Source organism: Euprymna scolopes, chromosome 45 (assembly GCF_053919585.1).
Source record: "Euprymna scolopes isolate OS-2025 chromosome 45, ASM5391958v1, whole genome shotgun sequence".
Classification (NCBI taxonomy): Eukaryota; Metazoa; Mollusca; class Cephalopoda; order Sepiida; family Sepiolidae; genus Euprymna; species Euprymna scolopes.
The window spans coordinates 35,987,518-36,007,268 of NC_136526.1; the positions used below are offsets into that span (position 1 = coordinate 35,987,518).

Sequence of the window (19,751 nt, forward strand, 5' to 3'; positions counted from 1 at the left end):
TTTAACGTGGAGAAAGGGAACAAAAATAAAAATAGTCTCAGTCGTGAAGGATTTCTCCTCCACGGACAGAGAACAAGAAATTGAAGTGCAACATCTGAAGAACAGATACTACACTTTGATCTTGTCCCGAAGCTGGTTATTAGCTGAGATTTCACATCTATTTTTAAATATAGATAAGATTTATTTTTAATTTGCCAAAGTTCTGCGCGAGCCTTTTCTAGTCTCACACAAAAACATGCGTTCACATTTCAAGCTATATACAACCGCACACACAAACATACGCACCCACGTCCACACACGTACATATATTCACGTTCGCGTATATACACTCACATTCACGTGTATACACACACACGCTAACGAACACACATGTACTCACATACGCGCACACATACGCACACAAAGGAAATCCACACATGCGCAAAAGACCACCTGAAACAAGTATAAAAGAAAGAGCAATAAGCGGCTTCTTCCTTTTTTAGGACCAGCTTTTGAGCCGGTCGGTCTACAGACTGACCGCGTGCCTCACACCACTTGCTACTATGTGGGACAAAGAGCTAATAGGCCATACGTAAACTTTATACGCTTTCTATCTCCTTAACCTGGATTGACTTTCTCACTCTATCTCCCCTTTCGGCTTGGTCCATCAACACAGACATGTGCGCGATGCTCTTTCTACAGGCCGGCTTGCCACTTCACATTTCTCTATTGCATTCCCCTTTCCTTCCATGCGCGTAGTCGTCAACGGCTGAATGAACACGTGTACACCCAAGACTTTAATTTCTCAACAGAAAATAAACAACATGTTTATTTTATTCCAGCATTTGAGTTCTTTGTTTCCTTCATTTAATTTGTTTCATTATTTTTTCTTGTGGCGAGTTAGGGTATTTATATATCCTGGTCCGCAACAGCTCTTAATATTTTCCCTTTATGCATTGCATCCAAAATTTTCACAAACTCTTGAGATTTTTATCTATATCTTTCACTTCTGCTATTTTTTTCATATTTAATCCATTTTACCATTTTATTAGTGCCAATTTTTCCGCTTTTATTGATACAGTTTGTACATAAGTTCCTATTTGTCTATTCTATCTGTCTATCATATTCTTAGAGAATAATTATTTCAATCACCACAATACCACATTTACTCAGGGGTGGTGGTATCAACTTAAAATATCTCTAAAATATTGATAAGTTTAATTTTAGTCATAACTCTAAAACTAGACTTTTTTGTTCTCAGTTGGTAGATTAAAAATCCTTCACGACTGAGACAATTTTAAAATTTTGTTTCTTTTCTCCACATTAAAAAACGGCCCTGGTGTTCTACTCTTTCCTCCTGAGGAGCTAAATCAGAACTCTAAAACTAGACTTTGTTTCCGAGAACAATATATTATTATTAAGAAAAATATGTCTATTATGTCAAGATAGAAAATCTATAATTATTGATTTTTAATGAAACTTTTGGGACTTACTCACGAAAAAGTATAAGATTTGTAACGGACCAATGTATAATACCCTAGCTCGCCACAAGAAAATAATGAAACGAATGGGAATTGAAGGAAACAAAGACTCAATTAATGGATAAGATAAACGTCGTTTATTTGCTGTTGAAAGAAATGAACGTTTTAGTTATAACATGTCCGCGCGTATGTAACCAATGTTCCTTGCAGGACTGGTGTTGTAGCAAGAAAAGGAAATGTGTTTTCATCTCAAGTTCGGGTCACTATCGTTTGTTCGCGCGTGGGGAGAGAAATAAGTGTTATAGTGAAAATTGAGAATGATAGTCCAGCATGTAGACAAAAGGGGGGATATGAGAGTTGACATCACTTAGTAGTCAGCTACGCGAACGTGTTCTTAGGGACCAGTAGTAGATGGAGAGAGAAAGAGTGAGACGGTGTATACAGTCCGTTAGCTCGTGCCCCATACATAGTCGCAGGGGTGTTGACGCGCGCGAGCGTGTGCCTCCCGAAGGGGAGGCGGTTGGTTAGCCCAACCTCTCTAGCCGAGAGCTAGTCCTAAAAAAGGATTAGAAACAGCTTGTCTCCTTGTTTTATACTCGTTTCCGGAGTGTCTTTTGCGCATGTGTATTTCCTTAGAAAGCGGAAGTGACGTCGTCCATGTGTGCGTTCGTGTGCGCGTGTGTGAGTACATGTGTATACGTAAGCGTGTGTGTATATACACGTGAATGTGAGTGTATGTACGCGAACGTGAATATGTGTACATGTGTGGACGTGTGCGCGTATGTATATGACAGCTTGAAATGTGAATGTGTTTTTGTGTGAGACTTGATAAAGGCTCGTACAGATTATTTTTAAACATTTCTTTTTAAATACAAATTTAAATACAAATTTAAATACAAATTTAAATACAAATTTGAGAGATAATTTAACAGTTATAAGTTTTCAAATTTCCACAAATCGAAAATAAAATTGATTCAATTAATTTCAAAGCACTAGGTTTAAAGAATTCCAAACGAAAAATACAAACATTAATTATTTCAGAGGAGATATACTCAGTGACCGAATGACCTGACTGGACAAGGCCAAGGCACCAGTACTAAAAAAACGTCCCCAGAACGGTTTTATGCTCAACTGTGACCTGTCTGAAAGGTTCCATATAAACGTTTAGTAAGTAGGTGTGAAAACAAATTTAAACGTTAAGATGTGAGATTCCCTCAGTGCGGCCCTTTAGTCTTTAGAAAAAGAGTTTTGTTTTTTTTCCTGATATGACAAATGTTAACAGATGTTGATTCTGGTGGCTGTTTCTCTCATGCAAATCCATGATGGAGAGGGGAAAAAAAGCCAAAATATAAAAAAAATATCTACAAGTTTTGACATCCAAAGTGCTTTGTAAATTACTTAATTATAACTTCATTTTTTTTTTTAAATACTTACTATTAAATAAATATTTATATAAAATGGATCTGAAACAGGCCAAATTTGAAAAAAAAAAAAAAAAAAAAAAAAAAGCCAAACAGAAATTTTAAAGGCCAAACTGCTTTAAAAAGGCCAAATTCGCGAAATTTGGCCTTAAAAAGGCCAACCTATAGTGGACAAAAATAGAAGAGCGGCAATCAAGGGAGGTAATTTTGTACGGAAAATTACTTTTGCATTTTTTATTTAGAGAAGCCATTTTAAATTTCTTCGTATTTGACTTGTTTGAAAGAAACATGGTTAACCAGAAATGTATTTATTGTTTATTTAACATCGAAAAAACTAATTTCCTTCTTTAAATCAAATACACCATTGGAAAGAAGAAAAATGGGCAAAAAAGTAAGTACTCTTATGACTTCGATATTATTTGTAATGTGAAAAGAATTGATCACAAATTATCGAGTTTGTATTACTATACACATAGATTCGAAAAAGTTGTCAAAAAACAAATATATAATAAATAAATGTTATCAAAGGTAAGATAAGTTACTTTTCTACATAACTGGATATTTTTTGTGCGTTTTTATTTAATGTAAAATCTTTATTCAGCTCGAAAAACATAGAGTATTTACCGATGTATTGGAACATTTTAAATGGCGCCGGACTCTCTGCTGAACACGGTAAGTTTGGGAAAATGAGTTAAAAATTTAAAAAAATATACAAAATACTGCTAGAAACTCACTCAATATATGTTACCTTTATATAGGCTGACATTCGGTAGGTTTTTAACAGTATTTTGTATTTTTTTTGTTTGTTTTTGCTTTTGATAACATTTATTTCTTATATATTTGTTTTTTGACAACTTGTTCGAATTTATGTGTATAGTCATACAAACCTAAAATATAATTTTTTTTTAATTTGAATATTTTATTTTATAATCTAAATATTGTCTTCTATTATATAAAAAAGTAGGTTTAATTGGAGTTTAAACATTTTTTACAGAGTTAAAATTAAAAACATATTTGAATGAATTCCAGAGTAGGGATGAACAAAGCCATTAGTATTCTTATGTTATAACTTGTCTATGCTACTAAACCACACGTTTTTTTTTTTCTTTGAATGTCTGGTAAACCAGAAGTGTAATACAGCCGGACATTTCCAAATTCCAGATTTTAATTCTCCAAATTTTTCTCTTTCTTTTTTTTAATCTGTTCATATTTATTTTCAATTAATAGTTTATCAGCTCTAAAAGAAAGATAACACACACACACACACACACATTTTTCGGTAATGGTCCATAAAAGGAGACACTTTTTAAAACTTTTTTTTAAACACACTGGAAGTTGGCACACACGTTTCTCAATTTAGGTATGGAAGCACAGAATCGATACAATTTTCAATTATATTTTATATTTATTTTTTTTCATCGGCTTATAATAAAAATATATAAATATATGTAAACTTTTTTATCAATTATTTTTTATTCTAAAATTGCATAAAGATATGCGATAAAAAAATAATTGATAAAAACGTTTATAAATTTTTTGTTAATATATTTTTTCAAATATACTTAGTTTTTTTTTTCAAGTATAGTTAGTTTTATTATTGGAAAAAAATTGCCGAAGGGCGAAGCTCAAAGGCAAGCAGGCAAACGTCCTTTCTAGCATCTCTTACTCAGATGTGGCAACCATACTCCATCGTTGGACGTACCTGACTCTTACATAGAGAATTGCATCAGCAGTGAGATATTTACTGGATCCATAGAAGGATCCCACCATTTTTCCAGTGGCCTTGGATCACCTCATGCTAAACACTGACACTCATATAAAGCATCATGATTGGAACAGCATTGAGGGCCTATCCTCCATTTGGTCCAGAAGATGAGGCAATCTCTAGGTGTGTCAGAAATTTCGTGAAAATAGTGAATAATTCCACCCCATCTTTCCAAGCTTATAACTCCCAGAAAAATGTAATTCAAGCCCTAATTTTTTTTCAATTAAAGGAGTAAGGACCAAGGTTTCATTTTAAAAAAACAAAAAAAAAAACGTGTTTTTTTTAAAAAAAGGTTTTAAACTTCGAACTTTACAGGTGAATTTCTAAAAAACACTACTTTTTTGTTTTAAATTTTAATATATTATTCATTCACCTTTTCTCTTCAATTTGTGATATATAACACTTTGGTGAGTAAATTAATTATTTACTTTTTAATAGACATTTCAAAATGGGAGGCGTGAATTATTCGACCCCCAGTCTTCCAAGCTTATAACTACTCGAAAAATATAATGTAATTCAAGCCCTAATTTTTTTTCAATTAAAGAGCAAGGACCAAGGTTCCATAAAAAAACAAAAAAACAAAAGAAAAATAACGTGGTTAAGAAAACAGGTTTTAAACTTCAAACTTTACAGCTAAATTTCTTAAAAAAAACACTGTTTTTTTTGTTTTAAATTTGAATATAATGTTTATTGACCTTTTCTCTTCAATTTGTGAATAAACTAATTATTTACTTTTTGGTGAGTAAATTAATTATTTACTTTTTAATAGAAACTTGAAAAGGGGGTGCGTGAATTTAAAAAAAAACGTTTGTGTAAAATATTATATTCGGTTTATTGGAAAGAGCATGAAATTTCACATTGACCCTGAAAATATCGTAAAAATAGAATCAATAGAAAAATTTTGATAGATTTTTAAAGTTTAAAAATTGAAAAATATTGAGTTCGTAAAATTCATTACTGTATTTAAAAAAAAAAAAAATTTTGATTACTTTTAAAACAACTTTAATAGTTTATTTTGGAAGTATAATCCATAAAGAAAATAAACAACCCACTTTTAACTGAGAAATTAAGAGATTTTTATATTTTATTCACAGTTTTGTGTTACATTAGTGAGTAGCTAGACGCCTAACGTTGCTGGGCCAAGTAATATGCTTAAACATGATATTTTAATTTATGCAGATTGTGTATGTCTTATAGAATTAATCCTCTATTGAATATTATATATTTTGAGGAATAATTTGCCTGGTGGACTAATTTGCAAAACAAAAAGAAGAAATATATAAAAAATAACATGATAATAGTAATAATACGAATAATATGACTTCAATACTATTTATACTAATGCTAACATGATAATAGTAATAATATTACTTCTATATTAATAATACTAATGATAACTTGCTAATAATGCTAATAATATCATGATAATACTAACAATACAAATAATATCACTTCAATACTAATGATACTAATAACGAAATGCTAATAAATTTACTAACAATAACATGCTAATACTAGCAATACTAATATTATTACTTCAATAATAATCATACTAATAATAACATGCTAATACTAACAATACTTATAATATATGCAGTTCATCAAATTCCGTTTGTGTTTGTTTACAGTATCATGTCAGCTGACGATGAATGCCTTTGAAACTCACTTCTACTTTATGAGTAGTTTTAAAATATGCAAACAAAGAAATGATTTGCGGTGATTTTAAATGGTAACTCTTCTTTTATCGTAAATTGAACTCATTAATAAGAAAAAATAAAATGGTGAGGTACACTTAGATTTGAACACAGGATCATTCAATCTGTAGTTGAATGATCTACCACTGAGCTGTTTTTCCAGATGTCAACAAATCTGTTTTTTTCCTAAGAAAAAATAGTTGTTGAGATTTTATTATCTCACTTGCCGGTGCAACTAAAAATAATTCCCTGTAAAAATTTGTTTTCATCTATAAGAAAGAAAGACAATTTTTAGGATTTTTTCGATGTTTAGATACTTATCAGACGAATTTTGTACAAAACATATCTAAGAACACTGCCAGACATATAAAGTACCTTTGTGTGAAATTTGCAAAAGATACACTCAACCGTTTGGGAACCTATAATATAACAAAGGAACTCACACACACACAAAATTACTTTTATAAAATAGATAAGACTCAAAGTTCAGAACTTGAGAAATTCCACATTAAATTTTGCCAGGGTCTAGTGTCTAATGGCGCACCTCTGCTGTACAAATAATTAGATTAATTTTCCTTTTGTTCAGCAGCACGTCTCTGCTGTATATAAAAGAAGTGGATGGACTTCTATGTTGTCTCGTGGCGCCTCTATGGTAAAAAGAGTGTTCAACTTTTAGGTTGTTAGTTCAGCTCTGTTGCTGTGAAATAGATTTCCCTTTCAAACTTTCCAAACAAAAATTACAATGCTGTAGCAAAATATAGTAAGCAAAAATCAGGAACAAAGATAGAAAATAGCCAGTTTTGTCCTGCACTGTCCACCTCTAGAAGAGAGGGGTTTCTCGGCTGTAATGACCGTAGAGAAAGAAGGAGACAGAAAAAAGGCAAAAGAAAACTCGCTTCTCGCAGATTCATGGTTCGTCACAAAGAACAATCCAACCGCCAAAACCACCCACACACAATCTGCAGGACACTGCCTGACCGCTTCCCAGTATCTTGCCCTTATAGCGGCCGGGAATTATATATTTGCATAATGGCGGGAGAGCATGGGGTCAACGATTCAATTTTGACAGGAATTATTTAGTCGACCGGAATATTCTGACATGCTAAGTATCTCTCAGGGGGGGAGCACAATTAAATGCTTCGAGCCTCTGACTCATTCGCTCATTCTTTTGTTCTCAGGATTTTTAACTGAGTCACCTCCTTTATACTAAGGAAAGTGGAATGGTTTAGGAGAAATCTATCTAATCAAAAACCAATCAGAGAATTCCACCTCATCTTCGGACCTCAAACAATCAGACAGATGCATTCACTTTTGCTGTGAAATTCCCCGATTCTCACGGAAACATAACATTGTTCAGCTTGGCGTCATTCTTGTCATGAGCCTTTAACATCAACCTGTCAGTATGAGTGGTTTTAACAATAATAATTCCATCTGCCCCTGGCTTTAGGATTCGGCAAAACCAAAAACGATGATATGTGAGAACTTCTAACTGACCAACACTGTGTATAAAATTAAATAAAAACACTTTAAAGTTATACCCCTTTGGATTTAGAATAGCCTCCTAGGTTCAATCTTCAACCAGATAGGGGTGATTTTCTGTTAATTTTTACTTCAGCATGAAAATCCTTGGTCTATTTTGCTATAGTTAAGCGATTGTATCACAACAGTATCAGACAAAGCTGCGTCACAGTATATAATTACAAGGAGTATAAGCGTCACAGTATATAATTACAAGGAGTATAAACGTCACAGTATATAATTACAAGGAGTATAAGCGTCACAGTATATAATTACAAGGAGTATAAGCGTCACAGTATATAATTACAAGGAGTATAAGCGTCACAGTATATAATTACAAGGAGTATAAGCGTCACAGTATATAATTACAAGGAGTATAAGTGATAGAGAGCGGTTTGCAAATACCACCAGTTAACCACAACAGATACAGAGATCACAACATTTTGATCAGGTAGTATCCACATTCATTCCAGCAACAGTAGCCTTTTCTTCATATTCAGCAACTGCCTTGTCACTGATTTTGTAGTGTTGCTCACCGTTTGATGTCTCAGCCGCCTTACATGTTGAATATTAAATTCACTCTGAAGAAAATAGTAGTGATGAATTATTAAAACTGAACTCATTAACGCTTTCTCTGCATTTCTCATGGCAAAGAAGTTCATGAAATATTGTAGTATTGTAACTGTTTTTCAGAGGAATATGCGTCTTCACCAGGTTTGTAATGACTTGCCATGATCTAAGACAGCTATCAAGGGACTGGTATGCTGAGGTTTCCGTATAGCATGCCAGAAGCAAACGTCCATTTTTTAGTAAATGTACTCTGAAGTATCCTTGTTAGATCGACCCAACGTAATCACTACACTTAGCCTCCTAAGACAGTGAGGGCCTATGATCGTTAATTGGAGAATCTCGCATCTCAAAGCATGTTGTTCTAAACTGTTTTCCTTTACTTAACCTTTTATAGTATTAAGTGATCTGCAGTAAACAACTCCTGAAAATTCTTTATCACTGCTCATGATATCACATATTCTGGTCTGCCAACCAGTTGTGCCATTAGGGCAGGTCGATTTGCAACTTTTTTTTCAGAAAATCAACATGGCACTGGTGATGATAGCAGGGATTTGATGTGATAAGAACATATACCAAAAATTAGATTCCCATCTTGAACAGAAAATTGAGCATTTAATTTTTAAAATCTTGTAGAAAAATGGTGAAAAATCCTTCATTTTCATAGCATTTTTCACAACACTGACTTTGAAATTTCACTATTTTTTATAAAATATTCAATTAAAATTGATATATTTATATGAAATACATTGAAAGAAAAGTATATACATGAATTATAATTTTAATTATGAATCACACCTAGCAAAATATCTCAACTTTTACTGCATTGATTAAACAAAAATTGTAAAAAAGTTAATTAGCAACTAAGTCTTTTAAATTTCACAATTCAAAAAGATATGTGGAGATATATTACACAATATAACAACTTGATACAAGTTACAGAACCATGTATTTTAATTTTTTATTAAATGCAATAATATAAACTGTTACAATAGAACTAAATTGTTCTGTATACTTTCCTTTCAAGGAAAATGAAGGTCTAATTTGCTGGCATGATGACTTTGTAATAATGTGTCTATGTCTTGCTTCCTGTTCATATGCAACTTTTTGAGAAAAATCAATCTAATTTGACCAGTGTGTGGCTGAAAAATTGATAGCAGTAATGTTTTAATTTTTTTGTGTGTTGTTCACTATTTATGGAAAAAACAACACAAAAAAATTATTTGAAAACACTTATTTTTTATATTTTGCAATGTAATATGAATAAAACTAACTATTGTTTGTGTAAATTAAGAAAAATAATAAAATTTAATGGATAAATATTTATTTACCTTATGGGTAAAATCGTTTGAATGCACTCTTCTCTCACATCGAATTCATCTGAGTTTATCATCGATATTATATTTTCCAGAAGTAGTACAAAAGCACTATATTTTGTTTAAAACAGTAATTTGGATTTCAGTTAACTATTTTGTTCTCTGCAATCATATTAAAATATACTGCTATTGGTTAAAAAACTATTATCAGTTTTGATCTCAAACTAACTAACTGCATACACTTGGATAATAAATTTGACCAAAATGTTTAATTTATCATAGTGTTTGAAGATAGACAACTCTAGTCCATAAACACATTTATCTTGTGGCTTATGTTAGCCATCTTCCTTGATTCAAGAATCCAATTTTCTAAGTTAACTTCTCAACAAGAAATGCCAACAGCATACTCAAAAAGTAACCTCTGGTCTTTACACTTAAATTATTTGTTTCTTCTGCTGTCAGATAATGATGATCGGGAGGGACACTAATTTTTTAGAATTTTACTTGAGGCAAATCTTGATAATTATTGATACAAAGTTTCCCCAAAGGACCAATAAATGTTGTTAGGCTTTTTGTTGTTCCATCAATTAATTAAAAAATTGCTGTAAATGGCAGTTCTTCTAGTGGAACCTGAAAATTGGAAAATTTGCATGTTTTATAATAGAGCCAGATTACATAATAAACACCAATATATTATTTTATTTTCCACAAAAAAAAGGAACATAATTGCAGGTGAATCTATTGAATTAATTTTACCTCCTTGTTAGAAGGACAAGTGCAGATTATGTGCTTTTTTGACAATTTTCTGTCTTGTACTTTACTGCAAAGTCATCACATCTCAAGACAGAAAGTTTACAGCTACAAGAAAATATATCAAAACGTCTGTCTAGCTGTTCCATCATTCTTTTCACTGATTACTGCAAGAGATTCCCTGTGGATTTGTTTGGCCCTCTTATAGCAAAATATATTGACCTTCTGTCCTATGTAACATTTCCTTAACACGGGCAATTGTGGGTTGACTGCTTGCCAAATACTAATTATTTCCTTGGCAATTAACTTAGAAATCTCACTATTTTTTAAGTGGGGTTAACTGTTTTCGAGGAAATAACTAAACTGGATGACTTGTCGTGAAGTTGGGGGTGCTGTTTCATCCAAACGACAAGGTGGACCAGAAAATTTTGTGAACCACTGGTTAAAACTGAACGTCGTGCTTTTACTGACATTCTAATCTGAAAAGTAAAATAAATAAATGGATTATAACTGAAGGAAACTGTATTAGGCTATCTTCCATTTTCATATGTAAAAAAATAAGTGCTAGTTATAAGAAATAGTGAAAAACTTTGTAGAGTTGAATTAGATGTATTGAAGAGAGAGGACCAAACTAAATCAGAGGCATAGTAGTGTTTAGTTTAGATATTTTTAGCAGATTTTAGCTCCACCTTCGATAACATGAATTTATCCATAAAGAGATTCATTCTTGCTGTAGCTGTGCCATTTTAAACGAGTGTTTAGTGTTTAGAGTTTGAAAAACCAGTGCTTGTTATCTATGTTACTATGCTATTTTTAATAATATTTTCAAGTTAAATTTAATTTTTATGAAATATTTGTTTATTAAATTTTTAGGTGAAAGTACAATACAACCTCCTTCCCATATTAAGAATGGCTTTCTAAATAACAGTTATTTTAGCACAATAACATAGATGCACACATAACGAAAAACCTTTAAAGGAGTTTCCTTATTTACTTGTATTAATCTTTGTGGATTATCTGATTTTAAAACTATAATTTTAGAAGAAAAACACTGCTTAAAAATAATTACCCCTTAAAAATAAAAGAAATTAAAATTTGACACTAATTTTCTGCAAAGTATTTTTTTATTAAGTAGAAAAACTTGAAAATTTATGTGGTTATGTTTCGTAAAGAATGTATAGAATAAAATTGTATGGACTATATTTTTGTTGTTGTTTTAATATAAAACTGGAGTATCACCATATTTTAATAAAAATTTCAAATAGAATTTGACGTGAAATATTAGGTTGGTGCAACAATAATGCTTTTGACGTCAAAAAATGACATTGTTTTTGTGTCAACCTAATAGAAAAACAAAAAAAGATAAAACAAATATGTTTAAATTCACTGCAGACATTTGCAATATAATAATATATATATGTTAAACAAGTCTTTTTCGTTTTTCCTTTTGAAATAATTAAGCCTAAATCGTAATGTTTTCAAATTAAATAATAAACAAACATTAATTTTCAATATCAATAACGAGCGTGTTTTGCGACGATGAAATCTAAACTGCCCCCCCCCCCCCCCCCGCAAAAAAAGTTCCTGAAATGAAAAAGCGAACTTTGGTCGTTATTATTTAAAAAACATAATTTTTTCTTTACACATATTTATTTTATCAATTCATTACCCTCACACATTTTATTTAAAAATGTAGTTTAAAAATTATTCTAAATAATGATTCTATTTTCTTAACAGTATGGATTGTTTTGATGACGAGACGTTCTTGACAATTCACCGAAAAACTTTTAATCACTTCAATCTTTCAACTTTTAAAGTCATTTCCTCAAGCAAAGATAACGATTTTGAGAAAAATATTTCGTGTAGATCTTTTCTATGTCAAAACCCAACTATCATCACCATTGCCTCACCGGGGTTCCAAAATCGACCTGCCCTATTGTGCCATGTAACTGAGGCATTTGTAAATATAGTGTTGGAAGTCTGATATATGCAACCAGCAAGGACAGTTTCCTAATTGTCCTGCATGAAAAGGTATTCAAAACGAATGCACAGATCTCTGAATAACAGGGGTACACCTGATGCAGGGAACACACCCTCTGAACAAACTTACCAACATTAAGAACATATGGCCATGTCTCCAGACTGGCTCATTGGCCTAAGATAGCGATGTAGTTGTTCGCCAGAATGGAAATCTCCTGCAATGACATGCAGTCATTGTCCCATAATATGCTCTTTTGATAACAATGCACATTAATATGGGACAATACTTCCGATACTCTTATGCTTTTAACTTGGCTGCATCTGTGAACGAAATTGTATCTGCTGGTTACCAGTGCGCTTCCTTGACAAGTCTTCTTACTCATAGTTGTGCACTCAGACATAGGTTCATTGCTGATGTCATCAAGAGTAACAGATACCTAATTTTTGTCACACACTGTTGCATCCCTTATACCAGACATTGCAGGATAGTATTCTAAAGATCCGTATGTCGTCATAAAAACAGGCATCGGTTTGTAATATTTTCAAAAAATGATAGGTTAATGTGCAGCTGCAATGCCCTGATAAAGTCAGGTAATTCGCAAACCCCTAACATCAATTCTGTCGCTGAGAAGAGCATCCAAAATGTTCAAAAAGCTTCTCAATGTAGATGCATCTAGTTCACAGATCTCTATAATCTCCCTGTCTGTAGCTTGCAGTGCATTGAACAGTTAAGTCGTAACTTGGATTTTACCCTAGTGAGATCTTGTATTATTGGGAGCAATAAAATGAATGAACACATCCCCTTGATGACATAGAATAAACTAGCAGGGCTACCCGGCGTTGCTCGGGACCGTATAAACAATGAAAAAACAAAAGCAGATATTGAACATATGTTTTATTCTTAGGGGAGAGGAATCTTTCATCTCAAGTTTTAGCGTTACAAACAAACATTTGTCTTCTTTTATATATATAGATAATGACAGGTTTTTTGGGGGCCCCCCTCGAAGATAACTGATCAGTTGACCAACTTCTAGTGGTCCGTTTGATGTGAAATTTCGATATTTGTCATCCGGGTGATGGGGCTTCGATATGATACCAAATTTGTCAAGTTTGGTTCCGTCTTTCAAAAGTTTTAGCGTTACAAACAAACATACATACACACAGACGTTTGGCTTTTATATATATAGAAGAGAGACATCTTACGTGCTTGACCCTATTAGTCCATATCTTAAGAGGACAAGCGGTAGAGAAGAAAAAAATAAATGCACCATGCCAGTATAAAGTTATGAGAATATTTAGCAGTCACGATAGATAATTCTAAATGTAACAGTTATTTGTCTTTCTCATCTGTTCATTTTCCTTTCTTCCATTTTTGATCATATTACATTTTGTTTGTGTGCTAACCATGTGCTTCCACTCACAACCGCCGACACTAATGTTGTTTTTGTGATCTTCATCTTTTCCTGTGTTTGTGTCCCTCACATTTGCAATTGTCATGGGATGTGCTCATAAGTATATAAAACAAAATTAAAGAAGACACAAACAAAATAAAACAAAATTAAAGAAAACAGAATCAACATAGAAAGCCTTCCAAATGTTTATTCCCTTTTATTTAATACGCTTATATTAATCGATGAAAAATAACGTACAGAGTCTGCACCAAACTCTTTTATACAAATTTATATGATCAATTTTCAACCTCACCACGATCATTTTGTAAATGATCCACATGCTGGCAAGAATGTCAAGTTTGTGCTAAGGTTAAAATCTGACATAAAAAAGAGAAAATCCTAATGGAATCATATATGTATATGTTATTCATGAAAGGGCGAAATTGATAGTTTATTAGACTACAAACACAAATGCAAATTACAATATTCTTAATTATAATTGTTTGCATAATTGAAGTAGTTGGGTTTTAACTAGAATGACCTGCAGAAATTCCAGAAAATAAGAAATATATTTAATCAAAAATATGCTTTGACAAAGCTTATAATTTTGGAATGATATGCAAGTTTCATATGTCTAGTAATAACAAGGTTCCCTAATAAGTGTTGCATGAAAATAAGGTTGCACAGTAACGTGTTTGCATGATAACAAATTTTGACTGTATCTAATTACTGACAGCATAAGGTGAACTAAAAGCGACCAACAAAATACTATGTATATATGGAATCTTTGGGTGAAGTTTTGGTTATGGTGTTGCACATTTTGGAGTAACAACATTGAACATGAGTTGTTTTAAATGTTATTTGTCTAGTGAGCAAATAACAAAGCTGTTTAATAAGCACCAAACAATACCAGATTTTAGTTCTTGACATGATTTAATGCATACCAGTTATTATCCATGTAATTTTTTTATAATTTTGTTTTGTATATTCACAGGTAAGAGTATCCTTTTGAAGTGTTTGCAACGGAACTCTTTGTTATAAAAAATTAATATTGGAGGAGGCATGTTCAAGCAATACTAAATCACTTCACACTAGAGAAAAACCATATTTTATGAAGTGTGTGCTCTGGCATTTTTGACTAGTTCTCAGGTTAAATCTTGCTTACACACATGAAGAATATTCAGTGTTTATCTCTATTTCAAAATTTAAACGAACATGATAAAAAGATTCATGTTTATAAAGTATGGAGGGCTAGCTGTGTCTAGCCGAGTATTGTGGGCTAGCTGTGTCTAGCCGAGCATCGTGGGCTAGCTGTGTCTAGCCGAGTATCGTGGGCTAGCTGTGTCTAGCCTAGCATCGTGGGCTAGCTGTGTCTAGCCGAGTATCGTGGGCTACCTGTGTCTAGCCGAGTATCGTGGGCTAGCTGTGTCTAGCCGAGTATCGTGGGCTAGCTGTGTCTAGCCGAGCATCGTGGGCTAGCTGTGTCTAGCCGAGCATCGTGGGCTAGCTGTGTCTAGCCGAGTATCGTGGGCTAGCTGTTTCTAGCCGAGTAGCCCCACTTTTGCTAAGGAGTATCCGATAAAGACAGACACTACTTCCCTACCCAGTTTATGATCATGAGATCAGAGGAAAGTGTAGGGAAAATTTTGGTGTAACTGCAGTCATGAAAGCGGACTGCTAAGGATGGCATGTGTGAACTCGAAACCCGACCGACAGGACACAGAAAGAGACAAATCAGCAGGTTCGATCATGTCTTAATTTGCATGAATGAGACAATATAAGGCGGGCAGTGAAGAGGTCGGGATCAAGTTGTGACGAGTTGAGTTCTCGAGAACCGGACTGAATGTGTGAGAGCGGAGAATGTTTCCAAGAATCCAGTCCAGGCTTTTTTTCTATTGGATCAACATTTTTGTAGAATAAAGAGAAATAAGTTGTTGAGAAGGTCATTCCAAATACTTTAGGTTACTATATAAAAATTGAAATTCCAAAACACATTGGCCCATAAAACGTTAACTTCTATAACAGCATGAAAAAGCATCTTCCAATAATTGTTAAGCAACGATAAACTCTTACTGTTGTGAAGCTTCTGGCAAATCATTTGCAAATTATTTTGATTTTATCGTTCACATGCGTACACACTGTTGAAAAACTTTACTCTTCTCAAGTGTGTAGTAAACATGTTTAACCAGTTCTAGTTTGAAGACTAATAACAACAAAAGGTGTGATAAACGATTTTCAAAAAATTTTCCTGATAAAGAAGTAAAATATTACAACAGAAAATTTTATATCAATAAATAACTGAGCCTTGTCACAAAATATTTACTTTTGAACAAAAGGAAAATGTAGTTCGTGAGAAAAGTGTAGTAAACGTTTACAGATATTTCTCCTATAAAAAATCTTGAACTGCAGCACACATTGAAACATAAAATGTCAACTCTTACGGGAAAAATCAGTAAAGTTCACGAAGTGTGTGAAGTAGAATCTTCCAAAAGTTATAAAGCAACAAAGAACCGTTATTTTTGTAGAGTATGTTTCAAATCATGTACCAACAATTCTAATGCTAAAGCACACATGAGAAGACACACTGGAGAGAAACCTTTTCATTGTGATGTGTGCGATAAAGCATTTGCAACCAGGGCCGAAGTAAAATCACACATGAGAACACACACTAAAGAGAAACCTTTTTCTTGTGAAGTGTGTGGCAAAGCATTTACACAAAAATACCATGCTGCAATACACATGCGAACACATACTGGGGACAAACCGTATTCATGTGAAGTGTGTGGTAAAACATTTACACAACAATCTAGTGTTACGGTACACATGCGAACACACACCGGAGAGAAACCTTTTCCATGTAAACTTTGTGGTAAAGCATTTGCTAGGAAAATTGATGCAAAATCACACATGAGAATCCACACTAAAGAGAAACCTTTTTCTTGTAAAGTGTGTGATAAAACATTTACACAAAAAAATAATGCTATCGTACACATGCGGACACACACTGGAGAGAAACCTTATTCTTGTGAAGTTTGTGGTAAAGCATCTACAAATAGAACTACTGCAACAATACACATGAGAACACACACTGGAGAGAAACCTTTTTACTGTGACATTTGTGGATGGTCATTTTGTACAAATTCTAATTTAAAAAAACATATACGAACACACTACTAGATATATCCTTGAGTGCTGTTTCTTGGAGGGGGCCTATGATCTCTTAAATCTAATTGAAGTAAACTAAAAAGAAAGAACAAGAAAGCTTATCCTTGTGATGCGCATCATAAGGTGTTGATCTACATTTCTGCTGCTAAGACACATATGCAAACATACATTGAACAGAAACCTTATTACTGTGACATTTGTGAAAAATTCAGGATTTAAAAGCTACTTGTGAACACATGAAGTTGTATCACTAATCATAACTACAGGCTTTTCTACACAGAATATGAATGTGTATTCCATCATTATCCATTTCTGTTATCTTTAGGGCGACTATTCTTTAATGCAATGTAGTGCGTAAATATCTCAATTTGACTATCAGTAAAAAATTTAATATTCATTGAAACAGCAAATACTAACACACATAGCAGAGAAAACCGTTAGAACTGCATCATACATTGCCTTATTCTTGTGTTGTGTGTCAGTAACGTGGTACTGAGTTGAATGCAACTTGTTTGTGCCAAGGAGTCAATAAAGGTTACTGGTGATGTAGATTAAACCTAGGACTTCTATTCACAGGGCATGTGCCTGCATTGCGAGACAGGTCAGTGAGTGTATTTTGGGTGCAAGCTGGTTTATGGGAATTACAGCCCCACACACACATACATAAAATAAAAGTTAGTCTATAGAAATGTGAAGAATAGATAAAAATATACGTTTCTGCTTTTATTTTATAAACACCCCAAAAGGGCTGGTGTGCCATAAATAATAACATTGGCTTGAAATAAGCAGACGCCATCCTCCCCCCCATAAAGACATAACACTTATTCTATATATGGCAAAGCATTTGTAGTAAAATCTAATACTAAACTACACATAAAGTCACACCCTACAACTACTTACAAGGTAATATTAGACAAGAGGAAGAAAGAAGGGTTAGGGTTAGGGTTAGTTGTAGTAAATGTCCATGATGGTGGGTTAAACAGAATACTAGAGTTTTATAGTCGACATCAAAATAAACTAAAATCTCAAGAAGATATTTATTAGGAATTTTGTGGTAAGAGGTATGAAAGACCAGATTCATATCTTCAGGTTTAAAAAGCCACCTGGGAGTACATACGAGGAAAAGTTTTAATGACCATTACATTCAAGAAAAGTAGTTTCAAAAATAATAATCTGCTCCTCTTCGAGAGTGTGATTAATCTTAAACTTAGTAGTTTTCTCCTTGATGACGACTTATGCAAAGCAACACACCATTGAGTATGTACATATTTCCATCTGACCCTCTGTAAAAAAATTGACTATCAAGCAAGCAAGTAAAATACATAAGTTTGAAAATAAAAGAAAAACATCACATAATGTAATATTTGTTTTATTATTCAATAATGCAAGGAGTTTTTTTCTTTGTTTCGTAATAACACAAGATGTGTTAAAAAATAAAGTAATTTTTTTTTAATAAACATATTTTGTTTTTGCATCTCTTGACTGTTACTCCGTTCTGTTCAGTTGCATTACAGTCAACCATATCCACTTCTGATATTCCGATAGTTTGTTCAGTTGCATTACAGTCAACCATATCCACTTCTGATATTCCGATAGTTTGATTTTTTGCTGAACACTGATCGTGGACATTACTTTAAAAAATATGCACATTTATTTTCTTTTGGAGGGGAAAGTTATTTTTAAAACTATATCTACTCCAATATTTTCTTTAAATCTTTATTTTTGAGCGATTATCGAGATTCATGTCAAGCATTTTTTTGTTCTAAAGTAACTAAACGTTTTAAAAGAAGTTGAACCATTAAAAACTTACAAAGCTAGGTAGAAAATGAACACTTGGAAAATCGTTTTTATATATTTTAAATCAACAGTAAACAAGTAAATATATTTTTAAAAAATTAAGAGACCATAGGCTCCCTCCAAGAAACAGCACTCTCTTTTATAAACAATACCTCCTTCAAGAACGGTCTTAAAATGTGTTTTCAATCGATATGTAGTCGATAATGGAGAGTTTTTCTACCTATCAAAAAGGGACAAGTTTTTCCTAAATTTTACGCTGCATTCAATTTTTAATTTATTCTAAGTATAATTTTCGTTAGGTCTAACTATTTAAATTTGATATGGTAAAATATCTTCTTTTGGCGTCAAAGATCATTAATTTTGTAACTTTTGGCTCATATTTTTTCATACCTTTGTATATTTCTTCTTTATTATTTACTTAAGTATCTATATGCATATACTTGTATTTATTTCTTTGGTAATGTTTTTAGGCCAGTTTTTATTTATGTATAACCGTGTTTTTCTCATCTGATGAGAAGTATTAAGCTTTGAAATACCATGGTCTTAACAAATTTCATTATATTTGATATGTTTGTATTTATTGATTTAATTATTAAATAAAGTTTATTTAACCGAGAATTGTAATAAAAAAATTGAAATTCTTATGATTAAAAAGTCAGCGATGTTTTATGAAATATAAGAAAGTGAAGAAAAAAAATGAAATTCTTATGATAAACAATGTCAAAAAAGTGTCAGTGATATTTTGAATCAAGCGGTGTATGAATTTATTTCTCGTGGGTTTGCTTACAGTACACGCATATCAGATATTCTTGTGCGCACATGCATCAGAAGTTCTATAATACAGATCTTTATATCTCACAAACTACTTATTTCTGTACGATTTAAACCATTACATTCAAGAAAAGTAGTTTCAAAAATAATAATCTG

General features: G+C 32.6%; 1 protein-coding gene across 1 annotated transcript; it reads left to right on the forward strand.

Annotated features, from left to right (window-relative positions):
* The first annotated feature begins 3,109 nt into the window (after positions 1–3,109).
* LOC145269431 (uncharacterized) lies at positions 3,110–19,390 on the forward strand. The gene is made up of 2 exons (XM_080125107.1): positions 3,110–3,272; positions 14,857–19,390. The coding sequence occupies exon 2, from the start codon at positions 16,290–16,292 to the stop codon at positions 17,037–17,039; it is 750 nt and encodes a 249-aa protein (XP_079981233.1). The 5' UTR covers positions 3,110–3,272; positions 14,857–16,289; the 3' UTR covers positions 17,040–19,390.
* The last annotated feature ends 361 nt before the right edge of the window (positions 19,391–19,751 follow it).

Bases quoted from the DNA above. Each gene is read 5' to 3' on its own strand.
- LOC145269431 (XM_080125107.1), top strand. From the start codon at position 16,290: ATGTCAACTCTTACGGGAAAAATCAGTAAAGTTCACGAAGTGTGTGAA.